This window comes from Musca vetustissima, unplaced genomic scaffold, assembly GCF_032173495.1.
Source record: "Musca vetustissima isolate MV318-11 ecotype Yass unplaced genomic scaffold, APGP_CSIRO_Mvet_v1 utg57791, whole genome shotgun sequence".
Taxonomy (NCBI): domain Eukaryota; kingdom Metazoa; phylum Arthropoda; class Insecta; order Diptera; family Muscidae; genus Musca; species Musca vetustissima.
Genome location: NW_026883477.1, coordinates 13,816 through 31,714, shown reverse-complemented (window position 1 = coordinate 31,714; position 17,899 = coordinate 13,816). Strand labels below are relative to the sequence as shown.

Genomic DNA, 17,899 nt, shown 5'->3' with positions numbered 1-17,899 from the left:
AAATGATTGAAATATGTGTTAATGAACAACTTACCGACAATAAAACAAAATTAATTATAACCCAAAAATAGAGGTGTTAATTAATTGTTCTCTTAATGATGGGTTGTTTGTGATTGTTATTTGAATTTCAAGCGATGGGATAATGTGAAAATATTTTACCCTTTTCGGAAATCCTTCCCTTTCTCATTGTGTTGTTCGTCGTCAATTCTTTTTAACACGTTTGTTATTAACACTTGAGGCCCAGTATCAAAACGGAAGTGTTACTGGAGGAAGTGCGGGGTGGGGGGCAATCCATTGCACTAGCCGTAGTACATCCGTCAACCATCATCAAATGAAACAACCAACTAAAGTTGTTAAGTTGTCATTTAACTGTACTTTGAGCGACACAATTACATGTCAACAACACGCGTACACAGCCAGTCAGGCAGGCAGGCACTTCATCAACAAAAAAATCCCATACTGGATGGTGTTTACAATACACACATATTGTTCGTATGTATATTCATATGTAGAGTGGGAGATTACTGCGGACTAAAACACAAAAGGAAACACTGTTATATTTTGTTCTTCATTTTTTTCTCATACATGCCTGACTGGTAGACCAGAATGGCCAGGACACTTTATCATATAAACATGCCACAACGAGTACAACCGGAAACAACAACACTCTGTTTGTAACGGGCTTACGCGGACGACGTGTTTATAAAAAAAGCCGCACACATACTTGTCTACCGCGCCACGCATACAGTCACACATCGAGATCGAGTGTGTGACTCGTAGCCAGACAACGGTTACAAGAAACATTAAGTAAACTTACGTTTCATATCCGTTTTTTATTTGGTTTTCGTGCAATCTTTACGCCTTTTGTTTTGCACCGCGCTGCTTGACATCAGTCACACTAAGAGGAGGTGGTACCATCTGCATCCTTTGCCCAAGGAGGCAATCTGTCTGAGCCTAGACTTGGTTGGTTGGGTTGATGTATTAAACAAAAAATAAAAAAAACTATAAACTCAGTGAAAAGAAGTAACAGTTACTTTTCAACATCATGGTTGATATTAAATCTACTTCGAACGCCGTATGGTGGATAAAAAATCCGTCACAACACAAACGTCGCCACGAGTCGTTGGGTAGCAAATTCAGCAAGGATATGACAGATTTATTTAGCAATATATCTTTGCATGCTTACAATAAATTTGTCGATTCGGGATTATTTTCATATGAGAAGTAAGTATACAATTTGATATATACATACATATGTGGGCAAATGCAGCAGGTGAATGATATGAGTGATTCCATATAATAATATAAAAAATAATAATAACAAAAAAACCAGTGAGCGGAGCAGTATAGTCGGACGGGGCCGACCATACGATACCCTACACAACTTTCATGAAAATCTAACTTTCTGTGGTTCTATATTCTGAGATTGGGCAATATTTCGCGATATTTGCACACTTTTGACTGGATAGAGGTCAGAAAATGTTACTAATAATCATTACAGCACCTCTAATACGGCTTTCGACTCGAAAAGTACAAATAATTAAGTTTTCGGTCCACTTCATCCGAAAAATATTATCTGATCATCACTTAAAATTTTAGGCGCTGTCCTTGACCATAACTGGAACCTCTTGGAACATTTCACAGCGATCAGCGCTATACTTCCGTCCTCCAGTGTGGTAATAGGTTACTAAATAATATATGAATACGTAAGCACCTGCAAATTTTTAAGTGTAACTCCCGCATCCGAGTACCTACGACAATATAATTGGTATCAATTTAAAGGTCAACCACTCCTCTTGGATATACTAGCAACTTCTCGGGTCTATGTCCTTCAGTGGTAAATATATACGCCCGATCCCCTTCTCCATGCAAAAATTCGCGGTGATTGGCCCATAATTGCGGCATTTGGAGCGACCAGAAAAACCGATAAAAATAAAGTTTTTGGTCCATTTTATCCCTAAATATTAACTGATCTTTTCCAAAAACAATAGGGGTCTTCATTGGCCAGAACCTATCCTACATGCAAAATTTCGTGAAGATTGGTCCATAACTGTGGCCTGTATCGTGTTTACAAATTATAATGGACAGACGGACAGGCGGAAGAACGGACACACATATCTAGATCGACTCAGCTAGTCGACTTATGACGATCGGTATACTTAAAGGTGGGTCTAGGACAAATATTTCGCGGCGTTACAAACTCTTGGGACTGCACAAAGCTATAATACCCTGACAACATAGTTGTGTAGGGTATAACAAGTAAAATAAAAACTATGTTAAGTTCTGCTCGGCCGAATTTGTTATATCCTCCACCAGGAGGATGAATATCAAAATATCTAAAATTATATTGGGACTTTGGGCAACCTTTTACATTAAATCGGATGAAAATATATATGGAAGCAATATCAAAATCTGAACCGATTTTCACGAAACTTAACATACATCATTCCAGAACTAATTCAATACGCTGTGCCAAATTTCGTGCAAATCGAAAGATATATACATTAAATCGAAGGAAAATATATATGGGAGCTATATCAAAATCTGAACCGATTTTAACGAAACATGACACGTCATTCTAGACCTAATTCAAAACGCTGTACCAAATTTCGTGCAAATCGAAAGATATATAGGGACTTTGGTGCACCATTTACATTAAATCGGACGAAAATATATATGGGAGCTATATCTTAATCTGAACCGATTTTTCTCAATTTTAATAGCGTTCGTCCTTGGGCCAAATAAATGAGCTGTGCCAAATTTTATACAAATTTTTATACAGGTCGTATGTATCGAATGATACATACGACCTGTACTTTGTTTACAATTTAACATAAACAGACGGACGGACATGTATACATCGACTTAGAAAGTGATTCTATGCATATTCTCAAAAGGAACCATGGGTCTATTTCGATTCCTTTTGCCAGTTACAAACATATGCACATAATGCTCTGTAACACAGTGTGGTGAAGGGTACAAAAATGTGCTATACAATGAGAATTGAAAATGTAAAATTACAGAAAAGTTGGTTGGAAAACGTGTCCAAAATACCGAATACGGTGGTGCGATGGAAAGAGGCAGGCGTAAGTAAATCAGACAATTACGCTCAATTTGGCTGCGGATTTAGGGTTAACTATTCCCCTGATAATTCGTCTCCAGGGGAATCGCTATAATCCGTATAAAAGCGAAGTTCTTCTACATCAGTCGCATGCTCCGACGGAAGACAAAGATAAGCAGACCAAAATCATTTTTTACGAGCGTCTAGAAACAGCATATGACCGCTGCCCTGGCCATGACATTAAAATTTTGCTATCGGATTGGAAAATATTGTTGGCTCTACCGTCGGAAAATCCATGAAGCAACATCCGACAAAGGCATGAGGTTAATTGATTTCGCAGTAGCAAAAACATTGTAATTAGCAGCACCAGATTCAAGCATCTTGATGTATACATGGCCACTATCAAACAACGAGAAATCAAATTGATCATGTTGTGATAGACGGAAGGTATTCATCCAGTGTTTTAGACGTTCGATCGATACGAGGAGCGAATATCAATTTGGACCAATACCTTGTAGCAACCAAGGTTCATACTCGTCCTAATGTAGCAGCAACGTTGCGATCTAATGTAACACGGAAACTCGACGTCGAAAAGCTTCAAACACAACATGTAGCAGAAGCCTACTCCGCTCAACTTACCCAATTGCTTGACGAAAGCATATCTTGTCCCTATAATAACAATGGCAAAGAATTGCCCACTCCCTACAAACTGCAGCAAAAGCAACACTTGTGTACCAAAAAACACCATCAAAAATTCACGGTACGATCAGTAGTGTCGTAATGCTACTGATGTGATAAAAGCAGCGTATAGGGCAACCCTGCAGACAGTAGCAACACGTAATGCGATGGAGAATTATCGGGAGAAAAGAAGGGAGGAGAAACGTATTATCAGAAAAAAAAGAAAAACGTGATCGTGAGGAAATCATGCAGGAGTCAAAATGAAGTCCGGAAATTTTAACACAAGTAAAACACCAAACCGAAGGCTTTGGAAGGCTGTACAGATGAAGATGGAAACCTGGTGGCAGATACAGACATCGTGTTGAGGATCTGGAAAGAGCATTTAAAAAAAAAATCTTCTTTTATCAAATAGTGGCGGTGAAGAAGACATCCCAGAACCAATAATAAATAACGGTATAGAGTGTATACAACCTAGCAAAGATGAGGTCAGAATAGCAATCGGCTGAAGAATAATATAGCACCGGCTGGGGTTACCAGCCGAACTATTCAAGATTGGTGTCAGATGCTGGTCAGAAACATGCACCAGCTGATTAGTACAATTTGGCTAGGGGAATACATGCCCAATGATTAGAACCTCAGTATCCTGAGACAAGACGATATGTGCCAACTACAGCGGAATTAGTCTTGTTCCCATCGTAAGTGCTATCAAGCGTGCTTTGTGAACGACTGAAGCCAATGGTCAATGACATTTTTGGATCATACGAATACGGCTTCGGACCTGGCAAATCCACCATTGACCACATTTTCACACTGTACCAAATCCTGGAAAAAACTCACTACATCGACACATTCCACCTATTCGTCGACTATAAATCCGCATTCGACAGCCCTATCCGTTCAGAGGAGTGTAAAGCCATACCTGCGTTTGGCATTCCTACAAAATTAATACGGCTATGCAGGATAACTTTAAGTGGCACAAGTTCAGCAGTGGAAGTCGGAAAGGACATATTGGAACCCTTTAACACCGAACGAGGATTTAGGCGATGCGACAGTTTGTCGTATCATCGTTTTAACATTCTGCTGGAAAAGGTCATACGAGAGGCAAAGGTGAACAGAAATGACACTCTGTACACCAAACAACACATGTTACTCGCCTACGCCGACGTCATCGACATAATGGGTCGATCATTGCGAGGGATAACAGTTTCTTTTGAACGAATTGAGAAGTAGTCTGGCAAAGTGGTCCATTAGACTCGGACCAATTGTGGAATTTGAAAACTACTGCTTCGAGGTAGTGAACGATACTTCGGCACCGCCATAAACAAAACCAATAAAATCAGCTTTGAAATCCGGAGAAAAATAGTGTTGACCAACAAATGCTACTATAGTCTGTGTAAGTAATTTAGGAATAAGGCCACCTTTTGCCAGATCAAACTCACACTCTACAAGACACTGATACTACCCGTGCTGTTGTATGGATCTGAAGCATGGGTACTTGCGCAAGCAGATGAGACAGCTTTTGGAGTCGTAGTCATGTTGTGAGAATGGATGAGGATGCCCCTGCTCAAAGAGCATATAAAAGCGAGCCAACTGATGGTTCACGCAGAAGGGAAAGGCCACGAATTCGATTTAAAAATCAAGTGGAAGACATCATTTCGGAACACGGTCTTTCAAATTGGAGTAGTTGTGCAACATACCGCCGCGCTTGGAAATCGTTTTTAAGCTCGGCTTATGAAACAAATGTTCTGTCACAAGTCAGCTAAGTAGGTAAGTAAGATCCTTTGCCCGGCTACAATGGTGGCCTCTAGAACGACTAGGAAATCATACGGAACAAGTTTTTGGTCCAGCATCTGATCATCACCAAAATTTGTAAGTGTCGGCCCTAAACATAACCGGAATTTCAAGTACATAGCGATCCGCGCGACTTTTTCGCCTTCTAGTGTGGTAATGGTAATACTACCAAAACAAAATACCTAAACACCTCTAATTATCTAAGTAAACCTCCAACATCGTGGTACATACAACGTACTCCATGGCCATACCCCTTATCTGTTAAAAATTATGTGATGTTCAAGTCAAAATTATGGCCTGGTCCATTTCATGCCATTAATCATTACCAAAAACAATAGGGGTCTTCTTTGGCCAGAATCCGTGGGTCGGAAATTATTATTTCGATAAGTTACACTTTAGAGGAACTTGTTCGATATTTAGGATTCAACATTTCCCAAAAATAATGTTGGTATATGATTTCATGTTGTGATCCATATCAATTCATAATCTATTATATATTTTTATACCCTTCACCACACTGTGGTACAGGGTATTATGTCTTTGTGCATATGTTTGTAACAGGCAAAAGGAAACGAGATAGACCCATGGTTCCTTTTGAGAATATGCATAGAATCACTTTTTAAGTCGATTTATGCATGTCCGTCCGTCCGTCTGTCTGTCCATGTATTTTTGTGAGCAAAGTACAGGTCGCATTTATGATCCGAATTGGATGAAATTTGGCACAGCTCATTTGTTTGGCCCAAGGACGAACCCTATTGAAATTGGGAAAAATCGGTTCAGATTTAGATATAGCTCCCATATATATTTTCGTCCGATTTAATGTAAATGGTGTACCAAAGTCCCTATATATCTTTCGATTTGCACGAAATTTGGTATAACTTACTGAATTGAGCCTAGAATGATGTGTGCCAAGTTTCGAGAAAATCGGCCCAGATTTAGATATAGCTCCCATATATAGTTTCGTCCGATTTCATGTAAATGGTGCGCCAAAGTCCCTATATATCTTTCGATTTGCACGAAATTTGGCATAACGTACTGAATTGAGCCTAAAGTGATGTCTGCCATGTTTCGTGAAAATCGGTCCAGATTAAGATATAGCTCCCATATATAGTTTCGTCCGATTTCACGTAAATGGTGCACCAAAATCCCTATATATCTTTCGATTTGCACGAAATTTGACATAACGTACTGAATTGAGCCTTGAATGATGTCTGCCAAGTTTCGAGAAAATCGGTATAGATTTAGATATAGCTCCCACATATAGTGTCGTCCGATTTCATGTAAATGGTGCACAAAAGTCCCTATATATCTTTCGATTTGCACGAAATTTGGCATAATGTACTGAATTGAGCCTAGAATGATGTCTGGTATGTTTCGTGAAAATCGGCCCAGATTTAGACATAGCTCCCATATATAGTTTCGTCCGATTTCATGTAAATAGTGCACCAAAGTCTCTATATATCTTTCGATTTGCACGAAATTTGGCATAACGTAATGAATTGAGCCTAGAATGATGTCTGCCAAGTTTCGTGAAAATCGGTTTAGATTCAGATATAGCTCCCACATATAGTTTCGTCCGATTTCATGTAAATGGTGCGCCAAAGTCCCTATATATCTTTCGATTTGCACGAAATTTGACATAAAGTACTGAATTGAGCCTAGAATGATGTCTGGTATGTTTCGTGAAAATCGGTCCAGATTTAGATATAGCCCCCATATATAGTTTCGTCCGATTTCATGTAAATAGTGCACCAAAGTCCCTATATATCTTTGGATTTGCACGAAATTTGGCATAACGTACTGAATTGATTCTGAAATGATGTGTGCTGAGTTTCTTGAAAATCGATTCAGATCTAGATATATATATATATATATATAATCTAATCTAAATAATGTACCAAGTTCTTATGTTGCACAGCGTTTTGAATTTAATCCAGAATGATGTGTGCCAAGTTTAGTGAAAATCGGTTGAGATTTAGATATAGCTCCCTTATATTATAGGTTGATTTTAAGTAATTGACGCAGCAAGGAACCAATATATGGCTGATAGGAACAAAACGTACTGAAATTAGTATAACCTAACCTGTGACAAGTTTCGATGAAATCGGTTCATATTTGGATATAGCATCCATATATAAGTAAATTGTGCATCAAACTCCTCATATCTGTTAGATTGACATCAAATTTTGCACAACGTGCAAAGAAGTACAGACCTAGCCCAACGGATGATATTTGTTTGATGTCGATTTACATACTTATGTTCCATTGTAATATACCCATAGTGGTGAAGGGTATCATATAGTCGGCCCCGTCCGACTTTACTACTTTCCTTACTGGTTTAAATATGTAGTTGTGTGATCGTCGTCTCATTCGTTTCATATTAAGACAGACAAAGAAATTTCAGTATTAATCGACAGAGGTGTACTCAACCATAAAACGCACCATTTTTCCGTATACGTTTGTAAACAAGAATGTGCGTGTGTTCGATGAAAACCATCGATTAAGTAACGAAAGGAAAACAAATGCAATGGGTTTATAACAGTTAAACACTTTGGATTTTTTTTTATTTTCAAATATTGCTCCCTGTGTATCTCGACATTCAATTTCATCCGATATTTATGGAAATCGTTTTTCTCGCCTTCTTTTCCAGATTCATTTGGCTGTGTGTCCATGTCACCATTCTTTGTTTTATGTGCGTCGCATTGACATACACTTGGGATCAATTTGTCCTTCAACATTTTTCCATCAATTTGTATGACCCATTGTATCCAGTGCAGAATGTTCCGTTTCCGGCTGTATCAATCTGTTCGAATAATCGCATTTCACACAAGGCGGCTCTGCAATATGCTCAGGAATTGTAAGTATACATTTTTTGAAGGGGATAAACCAAAGAAGAAATTAAATTTTGGGGAATGGAAATTTAATATTTAAATGCGTTTTGAAAATATTTTATATATTCTTTTTATTTTTTCTCCATATTTTGTTTCTATTTTCAGATCCAAGGTGGATCCTTATAATCGTTCGGTGGATTTTTTCATGAAACGCATCGCCTACTTTAATAGTTTCTATTTTAGACACGACAAATTGGAGAGTCATTTGGATTACAGAGAATTTCAGAAATTTCTTGATCATTATGGAACGGACGACAATGAAACATTTTATAATATGCTGAAGATAATGCAAAGGGTAATGTATATAAATAATAATAATGCTTCAAATTGAAACGAAGCATAGACAAACCGAGCGATTGGGTCTTCGAAGACCGTAATTGTTCGGTTGCTAATATATGGCGGTCCAACAATGGACCAATATTGAAAATTATCTGTGAAGAAGTTACCTATTCAACACGAATGCGCTATGCCAAATTCCTGCAAACTTTGGTGTGGAATGTCGATTTAAATGGAGGCTATGTTAAAAAATGGATTAATCATTTTAAGCATAGAAGCCTCCAAAGTCCGCAATGATGGATTAAAACAAAATACAGAAACTGAGCGTAGACCCTTATATGGGGGGCTATGCTAACCCGGAGTGCCAATTACAGCCATTTTTGTGGAAACAATGCCGCTAAAAATGTCAAAACATGGTTGGGACCTTTATATGAGGGCTTTATCAAAACATGGACTAATATCGATCATTTTCTGTATAAGTGTATGCCGAATTACAGCCATTTTGGTTGAAAATGTGACTAAACCCTTCAAAATAACAAACAATTTCCCGCACATTTAAAAACAACAATGGGCCGGGTATTATTGCAAAAATACGGCTTGAGCCATTGACATAGGGTGGACCTTTCTATGGGAATTATATAAACATAAATATCGAAGATCTCTGCGCAAATATTTCTAACCTCCCACTATGGGCCAGTACCTCGATGCTTTTGCAATCAAACACATGGAACTGACGAATATATTGAAAGTGAAAATTAATAGCAATTTCAAGGTAATCAACAAAATTTTTTTCCGTAGCGAACATGGCTCTCAATATAGTGAATTTCTTGCTGTGGGTCAGGTATCTATTTTCGTATACAGTCCACTGGAGATAGGAGCTTATGCCAAGCTTAAAAAAGATTTCCAGGCGCGTCAGTCTTGTGAACAGTTCTTCCAATTGGAAGGACCATGTTCCGAGATGTTGTCCTCTACATGATCTTTCCACACATCAATTGGCTTGTTTTTTTATGCATTTTGAGTGGGAAAATCCTCAGCCATTCTCACAACATGACCTAACCATAGTGGAGGCTGCAGCTGGTTACGTCTGACTATGTCAATGGATGAGAATACTTTGTATAGCTCATGGTTTGTTCGACGAGATTATTTTCTCTCAAACACTCCAATATCTGCTCCATTTGCATGCGCAAGTACCCGTGCTTCGGATCCATACAACAACACGGGCAATATCAGTGTCTTGTAGAGTGTGAGTTTGGTCTGGCTAGACATGGCCTTGCTTTTAAGTTGCTTACTCAGACCATAGTAGCATCTGTTGGCCATCACAATCCTTCTCCGAATTTCCAAACTGATGTCATTCGTTTTATTTATGGCGGTACCAAGGTATGTAAAATCTTTAACTACCTCGAAGCCGTAGTTTTCAAGTTTCACAGTTGGTCCGAGTCTACTGGACGTCTTGCGCGTTGATACCATTAGCTTGGTCTTCTCGCCGTTTACTGTCAGACCCACTTTGGCTGACTCCTTCTCAATTTGTTCAAAGATTGTGGGGTGCGCCTCTGTTTGCTATTGGGAATAAGAAGAAGCATGCATATTTACGATCATTCACAATAGTCAAACCATATGTTTGTGAATAATGTCAAACAAAACACGACTGAGAGAATTGGAATAAATTATAAACAAAAGAAAAAATATGATGACAGGAGCCTTTCTTCCTTACGAAATGGATAAATTTCGTTCCTTTTTGATTTGACCTTTGATGAAGATTGGTTGTGTTGCCCTGATTAGGGTGAAGAAAATACATCGTTTTTAAATATCAATTCGACTTTTTTATTGTGTAATATTGATTTGGAATTTGAAAGAAAACACAAAACAGCAATACAATACAAACAGAAACCAACTGAAGGTGCATGAACATATCAAACATTTGAAAAACAATTTTGCTTAAAATAAAATTAAAAATAAATATCAGGAACCACAGCATCGCACATCCAATCCAACGAGGGAGAATCAGCACTTTATGGCATGACCAGTCCGGCATGCCCAGGTATCTTGCCAAAGCGACTACCTACTTTAAACTCTGGACGGACAGACGGACGACCAGCTTCGAATTTGATATATTCCAAAACTGATCTTGCTATAAAAAAATTGAACAAAGTTAAAGGGTGAACAAGTGCATTTTCTTTATATCAATTGTGGTCACCTGTTGTTTTTTATTGTTCTAATTCGGGGTTGAGCTCAGGCCAGGATTAGGGACCACCAACATAGACAGCCTTTAAAGTGTAAAGGCAGACACGCCTTGGTTGCCTCTTTCTGTATATTTGAAACACAAAAAAAAAAAAAGAAATTAGAAAATATATAGGGTGGACCTTTCTATGGGAATTATATAAACATAAATATCGAAGATCTCTGCGCAAATATTTCTAACCTCCCACTATGGGCCAGTACCTCGATGCTTTTGCAATCAAACACATGGAACTGACGAATATATTGAAAGTGAAAATTAATAGCAATTTCAAGGTAATCAACAAAATTTTTTTCCGTAGCGAACATGGCTCTCAATATAGTGAATTTCTTGCTGATACCTGACCCAGTATCTATTTTCGTATACAGTCCACTGGAGATAGGAGCTTATGCCAAGCTTAAAAAAGATTTCCAGGCGCGTCAGTCTTGTGAACAGTTCTTCCAATTGGAAGGACCATGTTCCGAGATGTTGTCCTCTACATGATCTTTCCACACATCAATTGGCTCGTTTTTTTTATGCATTTTGAGTGGGAAAATCCTCAGCCATTCTCACAACATGACCTAACCATAGTGGAGGCTGCAGCTGGTTACGTCTGACTATGTCAATGGATGAGAATACTTTGTATAGCTCATGGTTTGTTCGACGAGATTATTTTCTCTCAAACACTCCAATATCTGCTCCATTTGCATGCGCAAGTACCCGTGCTTCGGATCCATACAACAACACGGGTAATATCAGTGTCTTGTAGAGTGTGAGTTTGGTCTGGCTAGACATGGCCTTGCTTTTAAGTTGCTTACTCAGACCATAGTAGCATCTGTTGGCCATCACAATCCTTCTCCGAATTTCCAAACTGATGTCATTCGTTTTATTTATGGCGGTACCAAGGTATATAAAATCTTTAACTACCTCGAAGCCGTAGTTTTCAAGTTTCACAGTTGGTCCGAGTCTACTGGACGTCTTGCGCGTTGATACCATTAGCTTGGTCTTCTCGCCGTTTACTGTCAGACCCACTTTGGCTGACTCCTTCTCAATTTGTTCAAAGATTGTGGGGTGCGCCTCTGTTTGCTATTGGGAATAAGAAGAAGCATGCATATTTACGATCATTCACAATAGTCAAACCATATGTTTGTGAATAATGTCAAACAAAACACGACTGAGAGAATTGGAATAAATTATAAACAAAAGAAAAAATATGATGACAGGAGCCTTTCTTCCTTACGAAATGGATAAATTTCGTTCCTTTTTGATTTGACCTTTGATGAAGATTGGTTGTGTTGCCCTGATTAGGGTGAAGAAAATACATCGTTTTTAAATATCAATTCGACTTTTTTATTGTGTAATATTGATTTGGAATTTGAAAGAAAACACAAAACAGCAATACAATACAAACAGAAACCAACTGAAGGTGCATGAACATATCAAACATTTGAAAAACAATTTTGCTTAAAATAAAATTAAAAATAAATATCAGGAACCACAGCATCGCACATCCAATCCAACGAGGGAGAATCAGCACTTTATGGCATGACCAGTCCGGCATGCCCAGGTATCTTGCCAAAGCGACTACCTACTTTAAACTCTGGACGGACAGACGGACGACCAGCTTCGAATTTGATATATTCCAAAACTGATCTTGCTATAAAAAAATTGAACAAAGTTAAAGGGTGAACAAGTGCATTTTCTTTATATCAATTGTGGTCACCTGTTGTTTTTTATTGTTCTAATTCGGGGTTGAGCTCAGGCCAGGATTAGGGACCACCAACATAGACAGCCTTTAAAGTGTAAAGGCAGACACGCCTTGGTTGCCTCTTTCTGTATATTTGAAACACAAAAAAAAAAGAAATTAGAAAATATAAAAATACTGGAATGTATTAAAAAAAGGCTACTATATACTTACGAACATACCATACGCGAGCTTTGGGGAAGATTGCCCTGAAAATAGTGGAGAAAAAAATATGGTAATTAATGATATAATTTTCTGTAAATAGATTGGAATGTATTTGGTGTGAAGAATATTTTAGGAAGGTGGTAGGGATGTGGTAAAGGAGAGGAAGGGGTAGGTCAGATTAGGGACACAAAAATGTGTCATGGCGAGAAGGAATCTCGGTGGGTGGGAGTTTCCTCGGCAGGTAAACCGTCGGGGGAACAACTGTTTCTATAGGTTTGTGTAGTTAAACTACAAGCATTATTTTCTAGTTATTCTTTTTCCATTTTCTTTTTCTGGCATATTTCGGGTTTCCCAATATTACATTAATTTATTTCAATTAAAAGCCCGGTATGATTTAGTTTGTTTTTGTACAGCCGTATCGTTTATTGGTTGGCAAGAACCACCCCTCATCCGGTGAGCTTTAGCCGCGCAAAACGCCAGCATACCGGCAAAGCCAATCAACGAACATAAAATATAAACCTTTTCAAAACATCGGCAGTTACAAGATGGCTGTTACCGCTCGAAATGTTCTACCTAGGATCAGGATGTTAAAAAGGTCAAACGACAAACTGTCACCTTGTATAAATCTTCGTTCGGTATTAAAGGGCTCCGAGAGGTCCTTTCCGACTCTAACTGCTTACCTTGTGTCAGCTAAAGTCATCCTGCATAGCCGTATTAATTTTGCACTTATGCCAAACGCAGACATGGCTTTAAATACCTCTGAGCAGATTGGGCTGTCGAATGCGGCTTTATAGTCGAAGAATATGTGTGTGATGTGTTTTTCGTGGGTCTTTTTCCAGGATTTGGCGCAGAGTGAATATGGTGGATTTGCCAGGTATGAAGCCGCATTGGTATGGTCCAATAATGTCATTCACCATTGCCTTCAGTCGTCCACACAGTACGCTGGACGACTGAAGGCGATGGGAATAGGCTAATCCCTCTATAGTTGGCACATATTGTATTGTCTCCTTTTTTATGAGCGGGGCACAGGATGCTGTGGTTCCAAACACTGGGTAGGCATTCCTCTAGCCGAATTATACTAATCAGTTGGTGCATGCTCCTAATCAGCGTCTGACCACCGTTCTCGAATAGTTCGACTGGTAATTCATCAGCATCTGCTGCTTTATTATTCTTCAGCCGACTAATTGCTATTCTGACCTCATCTTGGCTAAGTGGAATACAATCATCTCTAATTGGTTCTGGTGTATCTTCTTCACCTTTACCATTTAATAGCAGAAGCTTTGCAAAATGCTCCCTCCAGATCTTCAACACGCTGTTTGTATCTGTCACCAGGTTTCCTTCTGCATCCCTACAGAAGGATGTGTCTGCACCAAAACCTACGGTTTGGTGTTTTACTCATTGGTAAAATTTCCGGACTTCATTTTGACTCCTGTACATCTCGATTTGCTCACGCTCGCGTTTTTCTTGTACTTTCTTCTTTTTTCTGAAAACACGTTTCTCCTCTCTCCTTTTCTCCCGATAATTCTCCATCACAATACGTGTTGCTACTGTCTGCAGTAGCATTACGACACTCCTGATCGTACCATGGGTTTCTTGGTGGTGGTTTTTGGTACACAAGTGATGTTTTTGCTGCAGTATGTAGGGAGTGGGCAATTCTTTGCCATTGTGCTTCTACACTATTATCGGGACAACAAGTGCTTTCGTCAAGCAGGTGGGTAAGTTGAGCGGAGTAGGCCTCGGCTACCTGTTGTGTTTACAGCTTTTCGACGTCGAGTTTCCGTGTTGTGTTAGATCGCACTTTTGCTGCAACATTAAGAAGAGTGCGAACCTTAGCTGCTACAAGGTAGTGGTCCGAATCGATATTAGCTCCTCGGATCGATCGAACGTCTAATACACTGGATGAATGCCTTCCGTTTATCACAAAATGATCAATTTGATTTCTCGTTGCTTGAGCTGGAGAATTCAGATGGTCTTGTGTATATCGAGATGATTGAATCTGGTGCCATGTTTTTTGCTGCCGCGAAGTCAATCAACCCCATGCCGTTGTTGGATGTTTCTTCATGAAGGCTGAATTTTCCGACGGGTGGGCCAAATATATTTTCCCTTCCGATTTTTGCATTAAAATCTCCTAGCAGAATTTTAATGTCATGGCCAGGGCAACGGCCATATGCTGTTTCTAGGCGCTCGTAAAATATGTCTTTAGTCTGCTCATCTTTATCTTCGGTCGGAGCACGGGCGCAAATAAGACTGATGCAGAAGAAGAACGCTCATCTACTGGAGTGAATCTGAAGAGGAGGTTTTTTATTCTCCGCAGCTAAAGTCTCATTTCATGACAGCTATAATACAGGGCGTAATCATCTGATTTACTTACGCCAGTACCTTTCCATCGCATTTCCTGTAAGGCAATAATATCGGTTTTGTACTTCTTGAGTACATCCACCAAAGCGAACACTGCGCCTGAACAACGTGCGCACATTCCATTGTCATTCCATGACAGCTATAATACAGGGCGTAATCATCTGATTTACTTACGCCAGTACCTTTCCATCGCATTTCCTGTAAGGCAATAATATCGGTTTTGTACTTCTTGAGTACATCCACCAAAGCGAACACTGCGCCTGAACAACGTGCGCACATTCCAAGTGCAAATTCGCAGATCGTGGTCCTTCATACGTTTGCGGGGTCGGTTTGGTTTTATTTTTCTTAGCTTTTTCATAGTAGATTGGGTTTTCCGAGAGTGGGCAACTAACCCGACACCTCAACCCATTTTTTTATAGTTCTTATGGGTGAACTCGCTGCACATATTAGCTCACTATTTCAATGGGTGATGAAAATAGCTATTCCAGGTGACACCGCGGGGAGGTCAGTGTCCACAATTGAGATGAAAGAGGGACCAAGATAAGCCTGGCCTTCGCCATTTTAAAGCCAATCAGAGCCGTTGCTTGGTATTTATCAACCCCTATGCCACCCCATCAGGCTTCGTAGGGTATCATATAATCGACTTTGCTTGATTTGAATTCCTTACAAGTTTAATTTTTATTTGTTTTCTGATATCATTATCATGGGAAAAAATAATTCTTAAATTATACGTGGACGATTTAAGCTGAAATCATATGTTCTTATAGAGAGTAAATCTATCCGCAAGATCATTTTATATCTAATATTGCAACAATATCAGTAATTATGCAATTTTCCGATTTCCGAATTTACAGCTTACACCGAAATGTGAAGATTTCATATTGGCCTGTATGTTGGGCGCCAAAAGAGTTAATTGCTTTGAAGAGCAGACATTTCAGACCCAATTGACACAGTATGGACCTTGTTGTATGTTCAACTCAAATGATAGGTAATCAAATAAGAACATTTATATTAAATCTCCTAAAAAATAAAACAAACAACTTTTTTAAAAATAGTTACAGAAAACGTACATATCGCACACGATTCTCCGGCTCTGGCATGGGCCTGATTGTCGTCTTGAACACAAGCCATGCTGATGATATGGCCAGTCTATTGAATATGGATGGCTATGCTGTTATTGTACACTCACCAAATCGATATCCGGAAATATCTTCGGGTAGTAGTTTGGAAGTATTTCCCATTATCAACGAAGAGACTTTTATTGGTTTGAAGGCACGTGTTTTGGATAGTAGCGATGATTTGAGATCATTTGCGGCATCGCATGTAAGTAAAAATTCCTTAAATTCCCCTTTAAGGAAATTTTTTAAAATTTTTTTTTGATATTTTAGCGCAAATGTTATTTCGATGATGAAGTTCCGCTGAATTATAATAATAAATATTCAATGCAAAATTGCATCACACTTTGCCGAGCGCGTAGCATAATGGCTCTATGTAATTGTATACCATTCTATACGCCATTGTCGCTGGTGCATGATATGAATGGGGTGCCATTTTGTACCCTGGGTAATATTGAGTGTATGCAGCAGTATAAATGTAAGTTAGACAATTTTTTTTTAAATTATTTCACAAGTAAAGATATTTGGATACACTCGTATTGCAAAATAAAATGGGGGTGTATACGTTTTGGCAACAATCATACGCCTATGGTTGCAATCTTGTAAACATATGGGAGCGTATACGTTACGACAATGATTATACACATATGGACTCTATAATGTAAATAGCAAGGAATTGGTTCTGAATATAGCCCTTGATTTAATTGTTCATTTTAATCTAAACTAAATCCCAATTACCAATTTTCCGATTTTTAAACTCCCCACTCCTCTGCAAGAACTTCTCCACTTGTGAAAACTCTTCACATTTTAACCCCTTCTTCTTTCTCTTATAGTCAAATGGCGTAATGCTTTAACGGAACACATTAAAATTCTCGGTTTGGAACGGGTTGTATACGTTTTGATAACAATCATACGCCTATGGTTGAAATCTTGTAACCATATGGGAGCGTATACTTTACGTCAATGATTATACGCATAAGGTCTCTATAATGGAAATAGCAAGGAATTGGTTCTGAATATAGCCCTTGATTTAATTGTTCATTTTAATCTAAACTAATTCCCAATTACCAATTTTCCGATTTTTGAATTCCCCCACTCCTCCGAAAAAAACCCTTCACATTTCCACCCTTCTTCTTTCTCTTATAGTCAAATGGCGTAATGTTTTAACGGAACACATTAAAATTCCCGGTTTGGAACGTGAAAATGAAGAAGCTCTTCTTTGTCCCCAATGTTTGCAATCATGTGATGACGTCAACTATGACATCTCAATGATGTCATTACCGGCTGATCGTTTTTCATTGCCCAAGGGTGTGGAGTAAGTACCAACATGGTCCAAATCCAATGTCCACAAAATAATATGTATTTTTCTGTGCTTTTCAAATAGTGATTTTAGTACCGATTTCAATAAATCAGAAATATCCGTTCTAAAAGTCTTTTTTGCTGAAGCTACTGCTCCATACTATAAACGTGTCGTCACAAACACTTGGATGGAGGCAACAAGTAAGTTTTGTTTTGTTTGAAAAAAGATTAAATAAATAATGGCCTTAAAGAAATATTCTTTAAAAATCCACGCCTTGAAGTCTGTATGTCCTTAAAGAAATATTC

General features: G+C 38.7%; 1 protein-coding gene across 1 annotated transcript; it reads left to right on the top strand.

Annotated features, from left to right (window-relative positions):
• Window positions 1-1,041: 1,041 nt before the first annotated feature.
• LOC133330344 (pickpocket protein 28-like) lies at window positions 1,042-17,613 on the top strand. Its single transcript, XM_061538804.1, has 8 exons — window positions 1,042-1,224; window positions 8,181-8,387; window positions 8,527-8,716; window positions 16,034-16,167; window positions 16,235-16,502; window positions 16,568-16,772; window positions 17,128-17,226; window positions 17,441-17,613. Exons 1-8 carry the CDS (start codon window positions 1,046-1,048, stop codon window positions 17,611-17,613), a joined length of 1,455 nt encoding a protein of 484 aa, XP_061394788.1. The 5' UTR covers window positions 1,042-1,045.
• The last annotated feature ends 286 nt before the right edge of the window (window positions 17,614-17,899 follow it).